Here is a 21,520-nt window from a genome sequence, read left to right on the forward strand (position 1 = left end):
CAGCCATGTCCAAGGCCACTTGATGGGCAACAACAGGGGGGACATGTGGACTCGCAGCCCCGTTGAAGCCTCAGAAGGCAGAGCCTGTGGGGGCGGGGGGGGGGAAGATGGCTGCCTTCAGTGGGGGCACAGATCCTGGCCCCTTCCCATGACTGACAGAAGATGAACCTTCCATGTAAATTTGCTCAATCTGCACAGGTGAGAGAATTTGGCCATTACCAACACAGATTTCTAATTCTTTTTTTCGGCATAGTGCAAACACAGACGGAGCTGATGCTCAAACCACAACTTCCCCTACAGAAAGCGACTGCCGCAGCCACACACCAGAATTTCCTTGCTGTGACCCTTAACAAGACTAAAGCACGTTTGTTGCGTAGGGAGCTTTACAGCCTCTGAGCTACATGGGCACTCCAGGCTGCCAAGTGACAAGTGCACTGCAGCAGCAAGCAGGCAGGCGGTGGGACAACCCATGAGTCACAGCAGGGCCCCCTGCCCCCCCCCCCCGAGCAGAAGGCTCAGAAGCTGCCCCGGGACAGAAGGAGGAGAAGAGCAGCAGCGAAGCCAGATGGGGGACACTGAAAACCCACAGAGCCAGGCAAGGCAGAGAGGAGCCAAAAGACTCTCCCTGGACAAGGCCCGGCCGCGGGGGGCGGCTCCCTGCCACACAGCTTTAAGGACAATAAATGGATAAAGTTGTGCCAGCAGGAGAGTGGCCACCGTCACCGTGGGTCTCAAGCGCAGGCCTGAGCCAGACAACGTGACAACCACACGGGCTTGTGTACTACAGAGTTGGGCCCCTGGCCACGTTTGTATCTCGTCCTTCTACTGCGGAGCTCCAGGCTGAGAAGGCGGGGGTTGTCCACGCACACAGGTGGGATGTGGGTAGAGAGAACACCTTGCTCAATCCTTCTCAGAGGACATTAAGCCCCAAGTTCTTTTTGCTCCAATGTGTGTTGAGAAGCTTTCAAGAGAAGAGTCTCTCACGTGAGCAGTCAGCACACTCCCTCCCACTTTTGGAGTCAGCAGGCTGGACTCCTGCCCGAAGAGAAATCCCTGCTCTGACAGGCTTTTTTACACAGGCTTCAGACGGCCCCAGCAGAGCAGGGATCACACTGGTCGTGCCACTTCGGGAAGTGCCTGCGTTGCTCAGGCGGCTGCAGCGAAGACCAGAAAAGTCCGGGAAATGATCCAGGTGCGTTTCTCTCAGGGAAGAACCTCGGCCTCTTTCACACCTTCCACGGGGGGGGGGGGGGGCTTTCTCCACCTCGCCTTCCCAACTGGAGCAACTAGTATTTGGGACCTTCCACACCATTTTTCCTATAATCCTCCTGCCTCTAGGTTTCCCCCATCCCAAACATACTCTTGTCCCCAGACCTACTTTCCATCACTTTCTGGAGAGAGCGCAGACCAAACAGGCCGGCCCCTCTGCCCCTTCCCCAGCTCCCCCGTCTTACCATCAGCTCCTCCCCACAGGGGTAATTTCCCCCAGCATTTCCCCCCTGGGTGCACAACCAGAAAGCTTTTTAAAAAAGTAACAGCTCTAGTGTCGTAATGATCTGTTCCCATTCACGTATTTCAAAATGTAATAGAATTGTTATAGCACAGCGGTGAAGGAGATAATTAAAAAAGGTGGCGTGTTGCTACAGCAATTGTGATGACCACACACACAAAGAGCCATTTGCTGTGGAGCATGTATGGATGGGGAAGGAAAGTCTTTTTTAAAATGCACAGAAGACTCCCCCACCCCATGGAGAAGGCCCCAACAGCCCCCTGCGCACCTCTGTATTCTTAGCAGCAGTGAAAGCCACACAGAGAATCTTCACTGTGCAGAAGCCGCCTAGAACAGCACAAGAATCGCTATGTGAAATGTGGTTTTTTACGTATTTATGTTTTATTATCAGACTCATAAAGTAGTTCAAGGGCACAATTAGGAACTACAGAACAGCCTTCCTTCCAGCCCTGGCCCCTTCCTCTGAAGTGATTCGGGGGAGGGGGGTGAAGGTCCCACTGGACAGCGCCACAAGGGACTACCGTCTTAGTATCCTTTATGTCCTGGGCCTTTTAGACACACACACTATCTGAAGTCACGGAGTCTCAAGAGCTCAGACGGGATCCATGGGGCTCTCTTCTCCCCAGGGTTATCTTCGCAACAACCCTGTGAGGGAGAGAGACTGGCCCACAGTTACCCAGGGAGAGAGACTGGCCCACAATGAGTGGGGATAGACAGGCACTTGGCTCTCTCCTGGCCCCAGCCAGACACTCAAAAAACGATCCTGCACATGTCCTTCTGCAGCCTGACACAGGCACACTTCAAACCCTCTGCTGCTTCTTAGCCACAGAGTCTGAGCTGGCAAGACCAAGTGCTTGTAGCATGAAGCACAGAGCAGGGCTTTCAGAGCAGACTGTCAGTCTCTGCAACCAAAGAAATGTCTCCCTAACCAAAAACAAGCCAACGTGGTCCTCATGCTGAACTGCAGCAGACCGTGTTTCCCGTTGGCGAAGCAAAGCCAGGCCCTAGGATGGAAATGCATACGTGACACACGGGCCTTGACCAAGATGAAAGGGTGCAGTTTACAGACCCACAACAGGTTTCTGAAGAGAAGCCTAAAAGTTGAGCAGGTGCAGAAGAGGAAAGGCACTCACATGTGATGAAGTAGTCTTGGTGTCTTTTGAATTCCAAGCCCATGTAGTTGGGGCTGAACTCCTGGAACTTGATGGTGAAACGGATATCCAGCTCAGGCTTGTTGCAGGTCACCAGCACATTAGGGTCCATGACGGTGCTGCAGGAATCTGCTTGGTCCCGCTTTACCAGATACAGCTTGTAGTATTCGTAAGGTCTAGAAGGCTCTGCCTTGGGACAGATGATGTCCAGCTTGTCCCCGATTTCTGGGTAGATCACAAGCCCCCTCCCAGGCAAGAATCTAGAAGAAGAGAGCGGGACAAAAAAAAAAATTAGGGCAATATTAATTAACCCCACTAGCAGCATCTTTACCCAAGATCCAGACACGCTGCTGACATGTAGTCAGGAAAAGGAGAAGCTCTACATGGAGACCAATGGTTCATCACAGCAGCACTAAAACACATCACGTCAGCAATTCATTTCAGAACACCACCAAGCATCTTGGGTGCCACTGATTGACGGTATTCATATATACACACCGCACATCTGGATCCACAGATTTGCAGATTCCAGTTGAATGTTCTTTTTTTGTTCTTTTAAACTTTCTATTCTCAGTGGTTGCTCAGATCTTTGCTATATAACACATTGTCCTAACCAAAGGAAATCCAGGAGGTGAACTGAGACACAGGCCGATTTCAAGACTACTCTGAATGCCAGAGAGCAAACCGCTGCCACATGGTGGCCCGGGCAGTGTGCTCTGTTACCCACAGGCAACTGCAACCATGTCCGTCCTCTGCATCCTGCTGGGTCAGAACCCCGCCCCCTCCAGTGGGATCCTTCATGATGCAGCAACTGCCCAAAGTGACCTCTTAAGGGACACCATCCCCGGCCTCACCACATTCCCTCTCTCTAAACCAGTAACTCCCCACCCTTCCATGGGTTTCCGCTAAACCAGTGTATGGTTCCTGTCAGTTTTTTCCATCGGATGTGAATTTCACGGTACATTTCTCACCCTGTACTTGCATTGAACCAATCTGAACGTCATACTCAGCCAGTTCATCCTCACCCAGTCTGAGCGGATTTACGGCTTTTTTATTGGACTTTCATTTATCTGTACCCTCTGAGAGCCTGGGGGCGCTGACCTCTCTCTTCATTCACTGTGTTTAACAACCACATCCAATGCAGCCCCCTTGACAGGAAGACACAACTGAAGAATTGATAACAGGATTCACAAAAGGTCTCTCTCAGCTACAACCGGCCCTCTTCACCCCACCCCTATTTGTAACTCTGGTTATAAAAAGGTCTACACAAATGTCGGTATACTTCAGTGCATCTAATGAAGTGGGTCACCATCACAAAAGCTTACGCTGAAACAAAATTTCATCAGTCTTCAAGGTGTCAAACGCCGCTCCTGTTTATTTGGGCTAAGGAACAATTGGATGGGCTTCCATGTAAATGCTAGGATTGCACAGCGGGCCCAGAGAAAATGAAAATGGGCTGGTGCGGGGGGAGAGCATTCCACATACAGGATGCTGTCAATATGCACGGCACCATGAAAAGAGAACAGCCGCTCTTGAGAGCAGAGCTCCTCTTTGTGATATACTGTGTGTAACTGGGCAGGATGCCACCACCATGTCAACGGGGGGGGGGGAGAGAGAGAGAGAGACAGACTTGGTGGCAGGACAGAAGGGAGGGGGAGGCTGGCAGGCAGCGTGAAGCTGATTAACTCCCATTACGAGGCAGTTGACTAGACTGCATTTCTGAGCAACCCGAACAGAAGCACCAAAGACGGTAAGCAGAGGAGCCGAACATCGACTGAGGCTAAGGAGCACAATCTGCTCTTGGCGAAAGGTGGCTCAGGAAGAGAGGCGACGCAAGCTTATTCTGGCTGCACACCCACCACCGCTCCCCTGATGCAAGCAGGGGTGTTTCACAACATCAGCAGCAGGAACCCAGGCGGGCCCTCCCGTCCCCGCCCCCCTCCTCAAAGCAGAGGGCAACCACCTTGCTGCCCTCCCCCAGGACAGCTCAGGACACACAACTCAGGCAACAGGGACAGCCGCTGCGCGCTGCCTTGCCAGGAAACTGAGGTTGTGCCCACCTGAGTGGGGAGGGAAGTCTCAGAATGGTTTTCCAGCACAGCAGTATTTTCAGCCTTACTGTATCATAGCAGCTGTGGAAGAAGGGAGCAGAGAGGTGGGGTGGAAAATGCTCTGTTTCTAAGCAATGCAGAAAGCAGAATTACAAAATGCAGTAAAAGCAGGATAAGATATAAACATTGGAACAGACTACAGAGTGCTGTTCCTTTGATAAAGAACCCCTCTTTGATCGTTTCTTTTCCATGTTGCCAACTTTTGTGAGGATAACGTGGAGGAGAGAAGAATGGTGTAAGTCACTTTGGGTCCCCAATTGGGGAGAAAGGCTGGGTATAAATGAAGTTAAACAAAACTTACACTACAGCCCTATTCCCTTTACAAATATGCACTCCTGAACATTTATGTTCTACACCTTCTGCAGAATGACAAGAGTGTGAGAGTCCAGTAAGAACAGCATTAAGAATAACAAAGTACACAAATCCAGTAAGAGCCGTGATGCAGCAGGGCCCTTTGTCCACATTTGAATTATGATCATTCACTATGGCCACTGGCACCATCTCTATCTCCCAGCCTGGCCAGAAGCCAGACTGAAAAGGGTCTGGAGTAGACGCGGCATCCAGGAAGATCTGGAGCTGGTCTGGTAATGAGTCTACATCTTGCCCAGAAAAGGCAGATTAGAGACTGGGTGATAACTGGGGCCACACTGTTCTTCAGTAGTGCTTAAGTAATGGATGGCTGAGAAAAGGCACCCTGAGCCAGTAACCGATTTATGATGGACATCATGACTCATTAAAGTGGAACTTATGTGATTTCAGTAGTCAGGATGCAAACAGATCCACAGTACAAGTAGTAGCCTTCACGGACCCCAAGATCCTGTAAGCACCCAACACAGTAACTAAGTCAAAATGATCCATAAATGGGCCAGCTGATGCACTAGACATTTTTGCTAACTATACCACCACCATCCAAATCAGGACAAATCTGAGAGATTTCACCTGAAAAATATCCTGAAAATATCCTTGTATCTGAGAATTTAAACACTCAAACTTAGGAGTCAACAGGTCACAAATTAACGAATGCAACGGTAGCACCATCACCGCTGCCTCACAGATCTTTCGGTGAGCTCCAGGGCATTCCTCTGCTGGCCTCACTCCTAGCTTTCCACCAACGCTACTCTAGAAACCTCCCAGGCCACTTCAGGCCACCAAGCTCTGCAGTAAACCAAGAGGTTGTCCTCCACCACAAAGCTGGAGCCATCCTGTCAATAGCTTGTAGGAGCTTCATGTTCCAAGACTTATTTACTTCATTTATCATTTATTTAATGCATTATTTATTCACTTTCTCTCCAATTGGGCCCCCAAAGCAGCTTACGTCATTTCCTCTCCTCCATTTTACCCTTACAAAAATCATGAGGCAGGTTAGTCTGCGAGTGTGTGACTGGCCCAAGGTCACCCAGCAAGCTTCTGCGGCAGAGGGGGGATTTGAACCTGTGTCTTCCAGCTCGTAGTCCAACAGTCTATGCACTATATCACACTGGCTTTCACCACGGCACACACCATGGTGAGATCCCACCATAGCCTCAGGAGAGCTGTCATTTGGGATCCTAGAATCCCAAAGAATATTAAAGGATCAAGTAGGATCCATAAGTCTCTGTGGGCAAACCATTTTAACTGCCTCCCCACCCCGTGGAGTGTGGGTGCTACATTCATCCACACCTCGAGGAGGCCACAGTCAGATCAAGACACGGGCTGCCCCTCCAGTGCCCCACCCAGACTCTCCCACAAAGGTTCAGTGCAAAGAATTATGCCTACAGTATTTACGGGAGGGGTCTGACACAACGTGAAAGAGACTTATGGCAGCCAAAGAAGCAAGAGAATCTGGAGTACCCTCACCATGAATGTTGAGGTCTCCCAGAAGGATCAGTCTAGGTAACTCCAAGTACCAGGCCCAAGAGTATCTCCCACTGGAGAATCAGCTGGCTGGTGAAAAGTAGAATGCCCAATCTATACCTGGAGTCCAATGTAAGGAGCAGAAACCATCAGTTATTGACACAAGCACCCCTCTATACAAGAAACTCACTGACCACCATACAAAATGAAATGACCTGTTTTGTACAGTCAACAGCTGCATCTATTCCAATTCATCAGACAGGCACTCTCACCTGAAAGATTAGCAGCATTCCTGAGGTTACAAGTAATCACAAGCTCAGGAAACTAATGTTGTAAGATCCTGGCTGCTCCTAAATAGGATTATAATTTCCCCACTTCCAACAGGATATCCCCCACCACCACACTTGCTTTCCTGTGTTGCTGGAGTTTGTGGTGGTAGTGGTGGGGGCATCTGACCCAGAAATGAAACAACTTTTGAGCTACTCTTTAGGAATCCCCTGCAATCTGTATGGCGTTTACCATAGAAATTTAGGGGAATTCCTAGAGTGTCATCCAGAAGTGACATCGCTTCTGGGTCAGATGCGACCCTCCCCAGGCTCTGACTGAAAGGTTCCTAGGGGTTGCAGGCAGAGCCTTTGCAACTCTACCCAAGCAAAGGGGGGGGAGCCCCCACCCAAGCAAGAGCTAGACAGGTGGAGACAGCTGCGCTGCAGCCAGGCAAACTGGTCAGCATGTCTGTTTGCTTGGTGACTGGGGGGGGGGATTCCCCCTCCAAGATTCAGGGGTCTACTGTTGTAAAAATTCTGTGTCAAAAGCTGAAGAATCACCTCATGAGGGGAGACATTTTCTGAAGAACCACTGCGAAGTAGTTTAGTCAACAGAAGATAAGCGAGCAGGAAGGAACCCACTCCTTCCCTTGGAAAATGCACAAAGAGATACCGTATACACTCGGGTATAAGCCAAGTTTTTCAGCCCAAAAAAAGGGCTGAAAAAGCCGAACTCGGCTTATACGCGGGTCAATACGGTAGAGGGGGGAGGAGGGAACTTACCATCGTCACCGCCGCCGGGCCCGCGCCGCTTCCTGTGGCCGGCAGCGGCCTGCAGGGGCCTCCTGCAGGGCCGGGAAGGTGCCGCCGCCGCCGATTCGTCGCCTCTCCCGGTGAGTAGGGGGTTCAGGGGCTCTTCTCCCTCCCCCCCTTGGATGGCACTGGGGTCGGGGTGGGTCGGGAGGCCAGCGGGAGGGCGACCTGGGGCAGGGGCGAGATCATCCCTGCGCTCTAAAATGGCGGCCGCCATTTTAGAGCGCAGCATTACCGGTAAAGGGAATTTCTTATTGACCCTCGGCTTATACGTGGGTCAATAAGAAATTCCCTTTCTGGCCTCAAATTTGGGGGGGCCGGCTTATACTCAGGTAGGCTTATACCCGAGTATATACGGTAGTACTTTCTTTGGGGTAGGAGACTTGACCATCCAGTCTTTGGTTAGAGCTCTAGAATTTTCTGGAATACCGTGTATTCTGCACTGGTGCAGAACTCATATGTAAGAATACACTGGTACCAGAGAAAGAATGAAAGGTCTCCAACTGGGAGCAAAGGACAGGAAGCAGCAGGTACAAGGCGAAGCCAAATTTATCTAAGGCCAATCCTGGACTGTGGGAATCACTATATACCACTGAACTGTCCACACCCAGGAACATGACATAGTCCGAAACTAACGAGACAGCAAGAAGTTTGGCAGTAAATACAGATGATCCAATCTGCAGTTTTCTTGCTACTGTTTGCTACTTGGGAATGACACCTGCTCACGGGTGATCCAAAGTCTGTAAAATTACCATGGACTAAATGTTGTTCCAAGTGCATTCAAGAGATGTGTCACAACATGGAACAATCCCTGTAGAATTGATTTACTCTTCTGCAAAGTCCACAACAGTATTATGACACTGCTTCCCGTTTTCCCACCAGCTCATGTCTAAGGAAGCTATTAGTGGAGGAACACATGGGAACAAATTGGTGGGAAATTAGTGGGGTATGTTCTTTCTTAAGATGTAAATTTTGTCTATTAAATCAACTGCTTAAGCTAACAGCTATTTATCATTTAAACATTAACTAACCCACATATGTATTATCAGCCCTGTTCTTTGCTTTCAGTAAGAAAAGTTAACATGTCAGCATGCTCTGATCTTAAGGCTTGTGTACAAGCAATAACCAATAAGGCCAGCAGGGGAAAACACAAATTCCACAGGGACATGATACCTCTGGAATGCACAACTAACGCTTGGCCACTTTTCCAAGCCTTGACAAATGCTGAAACATTTATAGCAATATATACTGGTTTTCCTCAAAAGGAAGATGACCCTTAATGTAACACCCCCCAATAATGTTATGCACACACAGAAAAATTATTACTGTATATAACTGTAACTTGTAGGCAAATATAAGATTCCTCTCCCTTTTCTTTGATGGCATATCTGGGGGGGGGGGGTAGACTAACTTTGCATCTGAGTAAGTACAGTAAATGGTAAGTGAATCATTCTTTAATTTAAATGTTTACTATTTTTACATGCCTGATTTGTATACAGCCCAGCCCACAAAGGCTGCGTGGGAGCGGGGGGGGGGGGGGTGGCGTGCATATGTCAAAATGGCCACCAACAACCTGTGCTCTCTCTGAACGGTCATCCATTCACAACTCAAATTAAAGTTAATTATGCTCTTTAATTTTCTGTAAGCTGAGCATTTATTAAAATCAGTGAAGATGCCTTATGCAAAAAACCTTCCATTAAGATAATATTTTAGACATACTGAGAGACTACAATATCTTTTGTTCCATAATTTTAGGGGTGGGTCTGTGTATCCCAGCAAAACACCTGTCAATGAGTCAAAAGAACTCCTTTGTATGCTGGCCAAGAAAACTGAACTAACAGTGACGGCGTTGAGGTGCGCATAGGTCAGGCATTCCAGGCACAATGTGGTCAAGGATTCTGCAGAGTTATGATGCATTTTGAAACGTATCTGCAGCCCAAGCTGCACTAACTAAATGCCCAAACTTGCAGGCTCAACGTCTAGTGAGCCCTGCGGTGGCCGGCAGATGGCCTCTTTCTCTGCCAGCCTGATATTTTGACGCAGCTGCAAGAAGCTGCACCTCCCCCCGCCCAATACTACCAAGCATAACATGGATATTCTTTTTTGGCATAAGAGAGGCCTATTTATTTATTTATTTAGATTTATATCCGCCCCACTATAGAGGGGTTCAGGGTGGGTAACAGCATGTCAGCATTCCCACTCTACCTGCTGCCACCTGCTGGGCTGCCAGGCGGGGAATTGGGGGAAATGGGGGGTGCTGATGCTATGGTTAAACCATAGTGTTCGGGGTGAATGCTAGAGCTCCTCTCCAGCTTGAGAACTGCCTTTGGCAGCCCACCAAAAAGGTAACCTCTCCTGCAATCTTCTGCTAGGCTGGCAACCCTAGCAAGATCATAGCCAGCCTCACCCACCTGGATAGTTCGAACCCCCCCCCCCAATACACTCGGATTTCACACAGGAAGCCGCCAACTGCATGCGCCAAACAAAGGTGAAGGAGAAAAAAAGAACACGGCACTCCTCTAGGTATGTGGGTGATTTAATCGGCATTGCTCACCACTTGGCACACAGCTCCAGACCCCGCCCCCGGACACAATCACAGCATTTCCCAAGCCATTAATTTTACCTCTAAATTCATCTCTAAATTCTGTTTTAGATGAAGGGTTGTCATTTTCCCCTGGGAATTTTTTTCTAGATATACAGAAGAGCACATTCGAGTGCCACTGAAACAGGGACGGGCTTGCTTTGCTTTATCCCTAACTGCATGTAGGAGCAGGGAAACGCAGGGTCACATGCCTGCTCGTCAAAGGGGGGGGCACCTGTCTTGCAATGCCCAGCAACCCTGAAGCCTCCAGGTGCCCACACAGGGCTAAACGAAATACGACAGCGGCCACGTGGCCACCACAAGCAGGCTGTAGCCATTTTAGGATGCTGCTGTGAGGCCCATAGTTCAGCACTCTCATGCCCCCTGAGCCTTTCCCCCAAGTGCCAAAACAGCAGTGCCCCCCCTTGCAGCTTGCTCAACACTTGAAAAGGCACAGGGGAGTGGACAACAGCGCCATGGTGCGGGCCCGATCCGGATCAGATTCTTGCAGCATTTTAAAATGTCTTTAAAATGTTGTCACATTTACTTTGGCTCACAAAACCATGCTCTTTGCATGGCCTGCTGATCACCACTTCAACTGGGTACTTTTTTGTCCTACTAGTCCTCCCCCCAGACACACACACATATTCTAGATCTTGGAGAGCTGGGGTTGATGCTTTTGAGTGCAGGGCTGAATGTACGCAGAGGTCTTATGGGTGTACACGTACGGAGACTGTGGTGCATAAAGACATGTGAGGATACAACTGAAGCATGCAGCTGAAGTCTCCAAAGGGAAAGCAGAAGAGTGTGTGTGTGGGGGGGGGGGAGGGAGTATTTGGCCAAGCCTCTCACACTTCCCTACGACAGCAGCAAGGCAAGAGAAGGAGGCGTTTTCTCTTCCCTTTGGAATGCTACCAGCCCTGCTTAAAAACCAATCCGTTTTCCCAGCGGTGGTGGGGACAGTAACATTGTGTCCCAACCTTTGAAAACCTGGCTTTCTTTACATGGCCTTCAGTTTGGTAAGGCTGTGGGGCAGGATGAATTTTCACAGGCAACTAAACTGCTTTGCAGACCACGTAACAATTAATGGGGACTGCCAGCCAGGCATTCCTTCAGACAAGACCCTTCTCCACCACAAGTTCTGCTGAAGGCAAAGTCACAGCTGCTTCCTGGAGGGAGAATGATTTGCTCTTTCCCCAAATTACACACCATCCCCTGAAATTCTGGAAATTTGGACCTAGAGTGAGAGGTAAAGCCAGCATTTCCAGCTTCTTGAAGAAGTCTCTAATAGCAGTCCTCTACGCTCAAAGCCCACTGTCCCAAGGAAATCACAGATTCAGAGTTGGAAGGGACCACCAGGGTCATCTAGTCCAACCCCCTGCACAATGCAGGAAATCTAACTTCTGGCAGCAGAACACAGGCCACGGCAGTCTTCAACAGTGTTGCTGAGTGTACTTTTACAGAACAGGATTGTTCTATTAACATCACTATTCGTTTTTTAAAAAGAGAGAAAGTTTCTCAGTAAAGGCCCAACTGGATCTCAGAGTGTAACGGACTGACTATCCATTCCAGAAGAAAGACTCTTCTCCAGAGTAAGGGCTCTTTAGGCGCAAGTCTTTGTGCAGTGGGCTCAATGTCAGCATTACACCGCATGCACAACACGCAAGCCCCATGGCTGCTCAGGAGGGGATGTGCCAAACAATGCTGAAGCAGTTATTGCTGTGCTACTTTCCCATGAAACGTTAACACCAAACTTCAGAAACAGACGCAAGGCACCAGCAGCGACCTGGAGCATATCCCTCAAGATGCAGGCTCAAAATTTTCCCCAGATCATCTGCCAGCTTGATTCTGGTTTGCTTTGCCAAAGCAAACATGTCTAGTGACCAGCAATGGCTCAGAATCTGCTTGCCCCACTCCGCCGCAACAGAAGGAGCCATGCATTCCAACCCCTCTTGCTGCTATTCACACCATGCACCTGCTGGGCTGCTGAATTCCTGGAACAGCCATGGAAACCACTGGGGAAGGGAACTCGGCAGCTCAGCAGGCCTCTCATTTCTGAGTCAAAAGAAAGAACACCTGTTGGCAAAGCCTGCCTCCAAATCCAGGTCCCAAAAAAATTGGAGACAGCTCACTGCTACCGGCTTGAGAACAGCAGGCAGCTGTGGCGTTGTGTTCTCTGCCATTTAAGCACAATTCTACTGGCAGGAAGAAGGGGCTGAAAAACAGTCCGCAAATTTATGTTGTCCTGTATTGCTTGCAGAGCCCTCCCAGGCCTTCTCACATTTATTCCGACATTCCCCTTTGAAGTGGGCTACTGTTGCTCCCATTTTAAAGAAGGGAAATTAAGGCTGAAACAACTCAGCTCAGACGGCTTCAAACACTACTGGAAGGATTCAGACCAGGGTCAAAGTAGCCAAGATTGGGCCCTGCTCGTGTGTCTTGAAAAAACTTTACTGTGTTTCCTCTGCCTCTTCCAGGATTTCAAGAGCCCTTCCCAGCTGGGATTACAATGGACAGAGATCTTCATGATGATGATCCAGGACAAAGGGGAACTGACATGCAAGATATTAAGGGCTTTTAAAAACAATAATTATCTGCAGGACTGATCCTCCCCCTTAGCTCCAAGGGGAGGACGGAACCTAAAACAAGGAACCTAAGTGCTATTTGCTTTGTGAGCTTTTTGCAAAGACGGCCCCGAAACAGAGACCCGGTCATGTGGCCGTCCAACTCTCTGTACACACAAGGCCCCCTGTCTGAGCCCGCAGGTTTACCACCATCAGGCATGTTTCTTCCCAGGCTGGTGAGGGTCCATCTTCTTCCTACTCAGAATAGTTCTTGTTGCAATCCCCCCCCCCGCCCGCCAAAAAACACACACTTGTCCCCCCACAAACCCAGATATTCCATTGGATAGACACAGGAACATTGGGCAGGTGAGTCACACCTGGCACTCCCCCAGGACTTGTGAATGGCCAAAAGGCACCTGCAGGGTCATTCCACATCTTAACAGTTCTGTGACCGTTCACAACTGTGGCGGGCACCACAGAGGGACAGGCATTGCGCTCTGCTGGACGGATTCAAGGGACATTTACTTTGCCCTCCCAAACCACAAGAGGTGAAGGCTCAGTGGCAAGGGAGCACTCACTTTAAGCTTGGTTGGGGGCCTCTGGGGAGAAAGCAGAGCAGCATATGACACGCAGAGCCTTGGGGGGGGAAGTGTTACTCCCACTGCTGAAAACAAAAGTACTCTGGTTTCTCTCCCAGTACTCTGCCTTCTCTAACCCTGGAGAAGGCAACATACAATGCAGAAGTAGAAAATGCTCCACTGGGAATGGTCCAAATGCAGGTGAGGTCACATTTGCCACTTTAATTCCCAAGCCCCAGCCATGTGCCCAACATTCAGCTCCCTGCATTTCTTGTTGTCGATGCTTGGTTTTCAGTTTACACACACACACACACACACACACACACACACACACACACACACGAGTTTCTAGTGCGGCAGCTGAGCATCCCTCCAAGGAGAGGCAGGAGGAGAGAGGATGAAAATAAACTCCCAAAGATTCTTTGCCAGCGCATCAAGAGGCAGCAGACAAATACAGAGGATAAGACACTTCTTGGGGCCTATTAGCTCAAGAACAAGTGGTCCTCGTCATGCGACTCCGTCTGGTCAGGGTTGCTGCCGAGAGCTCCCGCCTCCTCCGCCGGCTCTTTTGTGCCGTGCACCAGCTCATAAAGCCACAGCGGGCCAGCCAAGGAGGCCGCCCCTCAATGGCCGGAGCACAAAGGATTGCTTTCTCTGGGGCGGGGCACATTGAGGCCTGCTTCTCCTCACATTCCTTACTCGGCAGGTGCCTTGGGAGCGATCAGGTGGCAGCATCCAATTCCGTTATTGTTTCAAGAGGTGTTCTCTGATGGGAAAGGTGAAAAGGGTACTTGTGAGGCTTGTAAACTGATTCCTCTGAGTTAGGTAAACAAGGACAACACTGTTGACAGCAGGCCTTGGGGAATGCAGAGATGCCCAAGCAGAGAAAAGGGGAAAGAAAGAGCATCCCCTCCTCTCGGTGGGGTGGGGGTGGGCGCAGGAGGGAGGCAGCCCCTATGCCATGAAGGCTCAAGTCAAGCAAGCAACTCTTGTGAGGGGAGCGGGACGGAAAGGCCCATCTCCCCCACCCTGCCCTGTCTCCAGAGCCAAAGAATGTGCAAGGGGAGATTCCAGGGCCAAGGGGTTGAGTTTCACTACCAGCCCATTCCCAAACGGAGCCCCTCCAGGCACACAAGTCCTGCCTCCCCCTGCCCCGGGGGGCAGCATGCCAAGCCCCTCAGCCCCGCTCAAAGAGAAACTTTAGGGCTTCCTGTTTGGAATCCACATGCAGCCTCCAGCTCTCTCACGCTTACCTGCGGTTCACACCACCAAAGCATCACATGCGGCCTTTCCATTTAAAGTAGTCCCCTCCCTGATCATCTGCTTCCCCAGTGTTTAGCATCCTTCCTCCTCCTGGGCACAGGCAGACACGTGTATGTACACACAACATTCAAATACTAGAGGTGCCCTCACTCTATGCACCAACTTCACAGCTCGCTGCGCACTTCATACTTTGTAGTTTAAATACTGAATGAGCAGCACTGCCCATCAATAGAGTTGAATACATACCAGAGGAACTCCAAACTATCTTCTATTCATTGAACTTCTTCAAACTTATCGTTTAAGAGGTAAGGGGTTGATTCTGTGTACATAGATTTGCAAAGGAACAATGGGATTAAGGCCTTTTTCCTCAACTCTGTATGTTTATTTTATAACATTTTTGCTGTGAAGAAGAGGGATGTTATCTCTGCAGACACAAATTCACAGTTTTGAGAACTGTCAAACCAAACATCTGTGATATGTTCTAGATGGAAAAACTGCCCAAAATAATCTTACAGAAACCTCTGGAAGAGCATGACATTGTGAATGGATCAATGGAATTCATTTACCAAAAAATGCAAACATAGCATGAATATACAGCCTCATGGTACACAATTAAAAACTAATCCTTATTTCATGATGAATAACCTTTGGACTATAATGTATCTTAAATAGAAAACTATTTCAATGATCTTTAGATAGATTTTTCCTCAATTTTTTTCAAAAAATTCAATTTAAATTTTTAAAATCTGATTTTTACTTTTTTTAAAATCATTTATTTTTATCTACCCTACTACAAACAAATGGTCACTCAACAGAACACACAAACCTAGCCCATGGAAAAGCACTACAGCTGAGGTGGTGCAATGTAAGCATGCTGTCTCTATGACGCCTATTTCACACATGCAAGTGACCGAGCCACAACTCAGAAACTCAAACTGCACAGGGCCGTTTAGCAGAGAACATTTCTTGTTTCCCAACAGGGCTGAGGATAACAGGGCAACTCTGCAGGCATTCACTTCTACTGCCGAACCCTCCAGGAAAGGGAAAAACAGAGTTTCACTTACCTGTAACTGTTGTTCATCTGGTGGATCTTCTATGCAGGCACACATTGGGACTGCGCAGGCGCAGGCCAGCCACGGATAAGATTTGTCAGCTTCTAGCAAAATCTAAGAGTGCTCCCCCTCCCCTTGGGGCATGAAATCTTCCCGACCCTCGGTCACATGACCCAAGGGGGAGGGAGCACTCTTCCCTCCTCCAACCTGCCGCCACGGAACGAACCACTGGTATAGCGGAGAGGTCCCACAGCAGGGAAGGAGGGAGGGATGTGTGCCTGGATAGAAGATCCACCAGATGAACAACAGTTACAGTAAGTGAAACTCTGTTTTTCATCTGCATGGCTTCTATGCAGTCCCACATTGGGAGAGTAGCGAGCTCGCTTACCAGGACGGTGGGTGTGGGACAGTCACCGAAATAAAGACTGCAGTACAGCACGTCCCACGGCTGCATCTCTCGCAAAGTCCACATCCACAGCGTAGTGTTTCATAAACGTGGAGGGCGTGGACCAGGTGGCAGCCTTACAGATGTCCTGGAGATCTATCTTTGAAGAAAAGGCGATAGAAGCCACATACACTCTGGTAGAGTATGCTTTAATCATAGGAGGGCATTCTTGGTGAGCAAGATCGTAGGCCAATCTGATGGTTGACGTGATCCACCTTGAGAGGGTCTGAGAAGCACGACGACCTTTACAGTGTCCCCCTAAGCAAACAAAAAGTTTATCGTCCTTACGAAAGTTCTGAGACCTCTTAATGTAAAAAAGGAGGGCTCTTCGGACATCGAGGGAGTGTAACGCCCTATCAGCATCTGAGGATGGGTGAGGGGAAAAAACCGGGAGGACAATGTCCTGGGTAAGGTGGAAGGCTGATACTACCTTGGGTAAAAAAGAGATCTTTGGCTTCAGTACCACCCTATCTGAGTGGAACTTAGTATAAGGAGGGGAATGTGAGAGTGCTGATAAGTCACTCACCCTCCTTGCTGAGGTAACTGCGACCAAAAAGGCCGCCTTGAACGATAGCAGAGCCATTTGACAGGTGGCCAGTGGCTCAAAGGGAGGTTTCATGAGTTGAGAAAGTACTAAGGAGAGACTCCACTGAGGAACGGGTGGAGTGACGGGAGAATACAAATTAGTGAGACCTCTCAAAAACATTTTGGAAAGGGGATGAGAAAAGACTGAAAAGGAGTCGATATCTGGGTGAAAAGCCGAAATTGTGGCTAAATAAACTTTAATAGATGAATTAGATAAACCACCATCTTTGAGGGTTAGCAGATTATCAAACACAGCAGACAGTGGGCAAGTAATTGGCGAAACATCTTTGACTTTAGCCCAATCAGAAAAATGTCTCCATTTTGCGTCATAAGATCGTCTCGTGGAGGACTTTAAAGAGTGCAATAAGTCCTTAGCTACCCTGTCAGACCACTGCCCTGGGGCCGCACCCTCCAGGCAGCGAGTTGTAGATCTGGGGGGAAGTGGGAGGGATCCTTCGGGAGAAGGATGTAGTTCCCTTGCGCAAGTGACATGAGCACTGCGAACCACGACCTCCTGGGCCAAAAGGGAGTGACAATGATGGCATCTGTCTTGTTGTGGTTCAGTTTGGCTAGGACCTTGTGAAGTAGAGGGAATGGGGGGAAGAGATAAAAGAGAGCCCCGTTCCAAATCGTCTGAAAGGCATCCCCCAATGAGCCCGGGCTGGCTCCCACCCTCGAATAAAACCTGCGACACACGGAGTTGAGGTGTGTCGCAAAAAGGTCCACTTGCGGGTAACCCCACTGTCGGAATATTTGGTGGAGACAGTCGTCGCTTAAGGTGAGCTTGTGCGTTTGATTGGGAAGGCGACTCAGAGCGTCCGCTAACGTGTTGCTCTTGCCTGTGATGTGAATTGCTATGAGAGTAGCATGATGAGCTATGGCCCATTCCCAAATGTCGCTGGCCTCTTTGGAGAGCGAAACGGACCCTGTGCCGCCCTGCTTGTTTATATAATACTGGGCGGTGGAGATGTCCGTAGCGATCTGAATGTGATGTCCGTCCAGATGCCCTGCAAATGAAGACAGAGCGAGATAAATGGCACGAAGCTCTAATAAATTTATGTGCAACCGGGATTCTAAATGTGACCATGTACCCCGTGACGTAAGGTTACCACAATGAGCACCCCATCCAGAAAGGGAAGCATTTGTGAACAGGTACCTCTCAGGGGAAGGACAATGAAAGGGGACGCCTGAGAGGATGTTGATGTCATATGCCCACCACTGCAGGGAAGCAATGACATATCTGGGGATGGATAGGCGTTTGTACTGGGAGTCGACATTGAGCCTGAACGCCCAGAGGAACCAATTTTGGAGCGGGGGCATACGAAGTCGTGCAAACTCCACCACAGCTGTGGTGGAGGCCATGAGGCCTAACAACTGCTGAATGTGGTAGGCTGTCTGAAAGCGTTTTAGTGAACTTGGCCACCAACCTTTGGATGGCACGACCTCTTTAAACAGGGAGGAAGGCCCTGGCTTGTTCGGCATCCAGGCGCGCTCCAATGAAGGTCTGTACCTGTGCAGGGGCAAGTTTGGACTTGGAAAAAGTAACTAAAAGACCCAGATTATGAAGGACTGCAAGGACTAAATCTACTTGCGTGGCTAACTGTGATTGAGAAGGACCCACGATTAACCAATCGTTGAGGTAAGGAAATATTACACAACCCTTTAGGGCAAGGTGAGCTACCACGACCGCAAGGCACTTTGTGAAGGTCCTGGGGGCCGTAGATAATCCGGAGGGTAACACATTGTACTGGTAACATTTTCTGTTACATTCAAACCTCAGGTATTGGTGACACTCTGTGTGAATCGCGATGTGGAAGTAAGCATCGCGGAGATCTAGCACCGTGAACCACATGTGCCTGTCCAGGAGGGGAGAGCGAGAGCATTCGAAATTTTCTGGTCTTAATAAAGTCATTAAGGTCCTGGAGATCCAGGATGGGGCGCTTCCCCCCTTTTTATCCACAAGAAAAAAGCGGGAGTAAAACCCGCGGTTCTGGTCGGCAGATGGAACCTCTGAAATAGCCCCCTTAGAGAGGAGATTGTCAACCTCTTGTACAAGTAGGTCAGGGGCCGGTGACAGAGAGCGGGCCAAGGGTCTATGTGGAGGTAACTTAAGAAACTCTATGAAGTAACCAACATTTATTATTTTTAGAAACCAAACATCACTGGTAATTGCAAACCACGCATGGAAGAAATCAGACAGGCGATCACGAAAAACAACGGACACGTCTAGTCATGCCTGTTTCGGTTTGTTGAAACAGCCCGGAGACCCTCTGGGGTCTTTGCGGACCCTAGGTTTGCTTTGGAACTTCCTTTCGTTCTGAGGGCGAGGAAAGGAAGGGCGGAATGAAGGTTGTGTGAAAGACCCTTAAAAACGGTATGGGCAGGAAGGTTGGTTGGTTGGTTGGTTGGCCAAAATAATGCCGCTTTAAATCAGGTGCCTAAGGGGCAATCCCTAGAGACTTTGCATTTGTCTTATTCTTTTTCAAGCGATCCAGGAAGGTATCTGTTTGGTCGCTAAATAGGGACGTCCCTTCAAACGGAAGGTCTTCGATACGTGCCCTAGTATCATAGGGGAGCGCAGATTGACGCAACCAGGGGTGTCTGCGGATGACTATGGCGGAAGCAATGGCTTTACTAGACGAGTCCGCCACATGGCATGCTGCCGTGAGCTGCTGCCTTGCTAAAGACATACCCTCGGACTGAATGGCTATCGCCGAAGGGCGTTGGTCGTCAGGAAGGATGGAAATTTGAGGGGATACACGATCCCAAAGGGAGTACTGATATCTGGCCATGACCGCAAGGAAGTTGGAAATACGGAGGCCTACCGCACCAGAGGTATAAATTTTTCTAGCAAGGAGATCTAGCTTGCGACCCTCTCTACCCTGTGGAGAGGAATGTGCTCCTGACCTATATTTACCAGGCAGCCTCCACTATAACGGAATTAGGAGGGGGATGCTGGTAGAGGAATTCTCCACCTTCTCTGCAAATCTTATATAGATTCTCTACTCTTTTGGTGGAAGAGGGGACTGAGGCAGGCTTAGGCCAGTTGGTACGGACCACTTCGAGAATGCTTTTTATCATAGGGAGGGCCACAGGGCCTACATCAGGGTTATGGAGAATATCCATTATATCATCGATAGGACCGGAATCCTCCAGTTTAAAATAAATTTTAAGAGCTTTCGCCATGCGGATTAGTTGTTCCGCGTATAAGCGAACGTCCCCCGTAGGAGAAACTGGTTTCGAGTCCCCAACAGTGTCCTTGGGTGAGGGAACTGAAGCGTGGGATTCCTCATCCTCATCAGGGGAGAAGGAGGCGTCATACTCAGATGGATCAGTGTCCCTTGACATAGAAGGAGACCAGGATAGAGGAGGCTTGCGAAGTGACGCTTGCCTTGGATTGATGGAATCCTTGGAATGATCATCAGGATGGCGAGACAGCGTGTGTCGACGCCGACAAGAGCCTCCAGAAGGCGAATGTGAACGGGAGCGCCGGTGACGACGACGGTCGACCAAAGAGCCCAAGTAGACGGAAGGAGTAGGATATCGGCATCGAGAAACATCTCGGCGCCAACGAGAGGGAGACCGGCTCCTAGAGGAGTAAACGGCGCCTCTGAATGGTCGGACTGCGTGAACGAAGTGAACGGCTATGTCCGGTGTTTGGCTGTTTGGATGAAGAACGGCGAGGTTGAACATGTGAACGAAGTGAATGGCTATGTCCGGTGACTGACTGTTTAGATGATGAATGGTGTTGCTGAACGGCTGGAATACGTGAGCAGGATGAACGGCTATGACCGGAAGAAGACTGTCTGGATGAAGACCGATGAGATAGGGAGCGGTGAGAGGTAGATCGGAGCCGACAAATGGATCGGCTCCGACGAGACGAATGGCTCTGACGATGGATCGGCTCCGACGAGAAGAACGGCTCCGACGAGTAGATCGGCTTTGACGAGAAGATGACCGGCGTCTGCGGGAAGCAGATTGACTCCGACGATCGGATCGACGTCGAGAAGAGGATCGGCTCCAACGGGCAGGGCAGAGACGGCGCGAGTTCGACCGACGCCAACTGGATCTGGATGAAGCCGGAGTTCGAGAGTGGCGTCGAGAAGTCGATCGGCGCCGAGGCCATTGGCCGGGTTCGAGATGGGATGAACCTTTCGGAGACTCCACTTGGTTCTTTTCGACAGACTGCTGGGAGTCTTGTTGAGCGCTCACAGGAGGGGGTGGTTGATCGGCACCGACCTGGAGCTCTGTAGGTTCTGCCCGAGGCCCTTTAATCATCAGGCTGTGGGGACTTTGTAAGCACCGAAGGCACATCTTTATAGAGGTGAAGGAGGTGCTGTTTGAACTCAGCCGAGTCTTCCTGGGCCCTGCTCGGACACGGAACCAAGGGGGTAGCCAGGGAATGAGGAGGCGAATCCTCAATGGTAATGGGCTGCTGCACAGCTACTTCGGAGGCGAGCGACGCCAATGGTTGAGACGCTTTGGTTTGAGATCGGCGTTGAGGAGAAGCCGAGGATGATCGGCGTCAAAGAGACTTCGGCGAAGGTGATCGGTGCCGAGGTGATCTGGAGCGGGACTCATGGCGCGAAGAGCCACGGCCATCTTGCGAACCTGGAGCAATAAACTTTGCCGGACGAACAACGACCGACGAGGGCTTCTTAGAAGGGCCACCCCACTTGGATTTTTTTGTTGGGGGACCCGGTTCGGATTGTGGCTTACAGGTCGAAGGACCAGGCTCAGCAGATTAACCTCGTAGGCGAAGAGACTC

At 49.8% G+C, this 21,520-nt stretch overlaps 1 protein-coding gene across 1 annotated transcript in view; it reads right to left on the minus strand.

Moving 5' to 3' along the window:
- Window positions 1-21,520, minus strand: part of EFNB1 (ephrin B1) — a 118,632-nt gene that overhangs the window by 30,008 nt on the left and 67,104 nt on the right. Inside the window, exon 2 of the mRNA XM_056859714.1 lies at window positions 2,644-2,921. Within this exon, the coding sequence (XP_056715692.1) occupies window positions 2,644-2,921 (278 nt within the window). The remainder of the gene's footprint in view (window positions 1-2,643; window positions 2,922-21,520) is intronic.

The sequence above is a fragment of the Euleptes europaea genome, chromosome 13 (assembly GCF_029931775.1).
Source record: "Euleptes europaea isolate rEulEur1 chromosome 13, rEulEur1.hap1, whole genome shotgun sequence".
NCBI classification, from domain to species: domain Eukaryota; kingdom Metazoa; phylum Chordata; class Lepidosauria; order Squamata; family Sphaerodactylidae; genus Euleptes; species Euleptes europaea.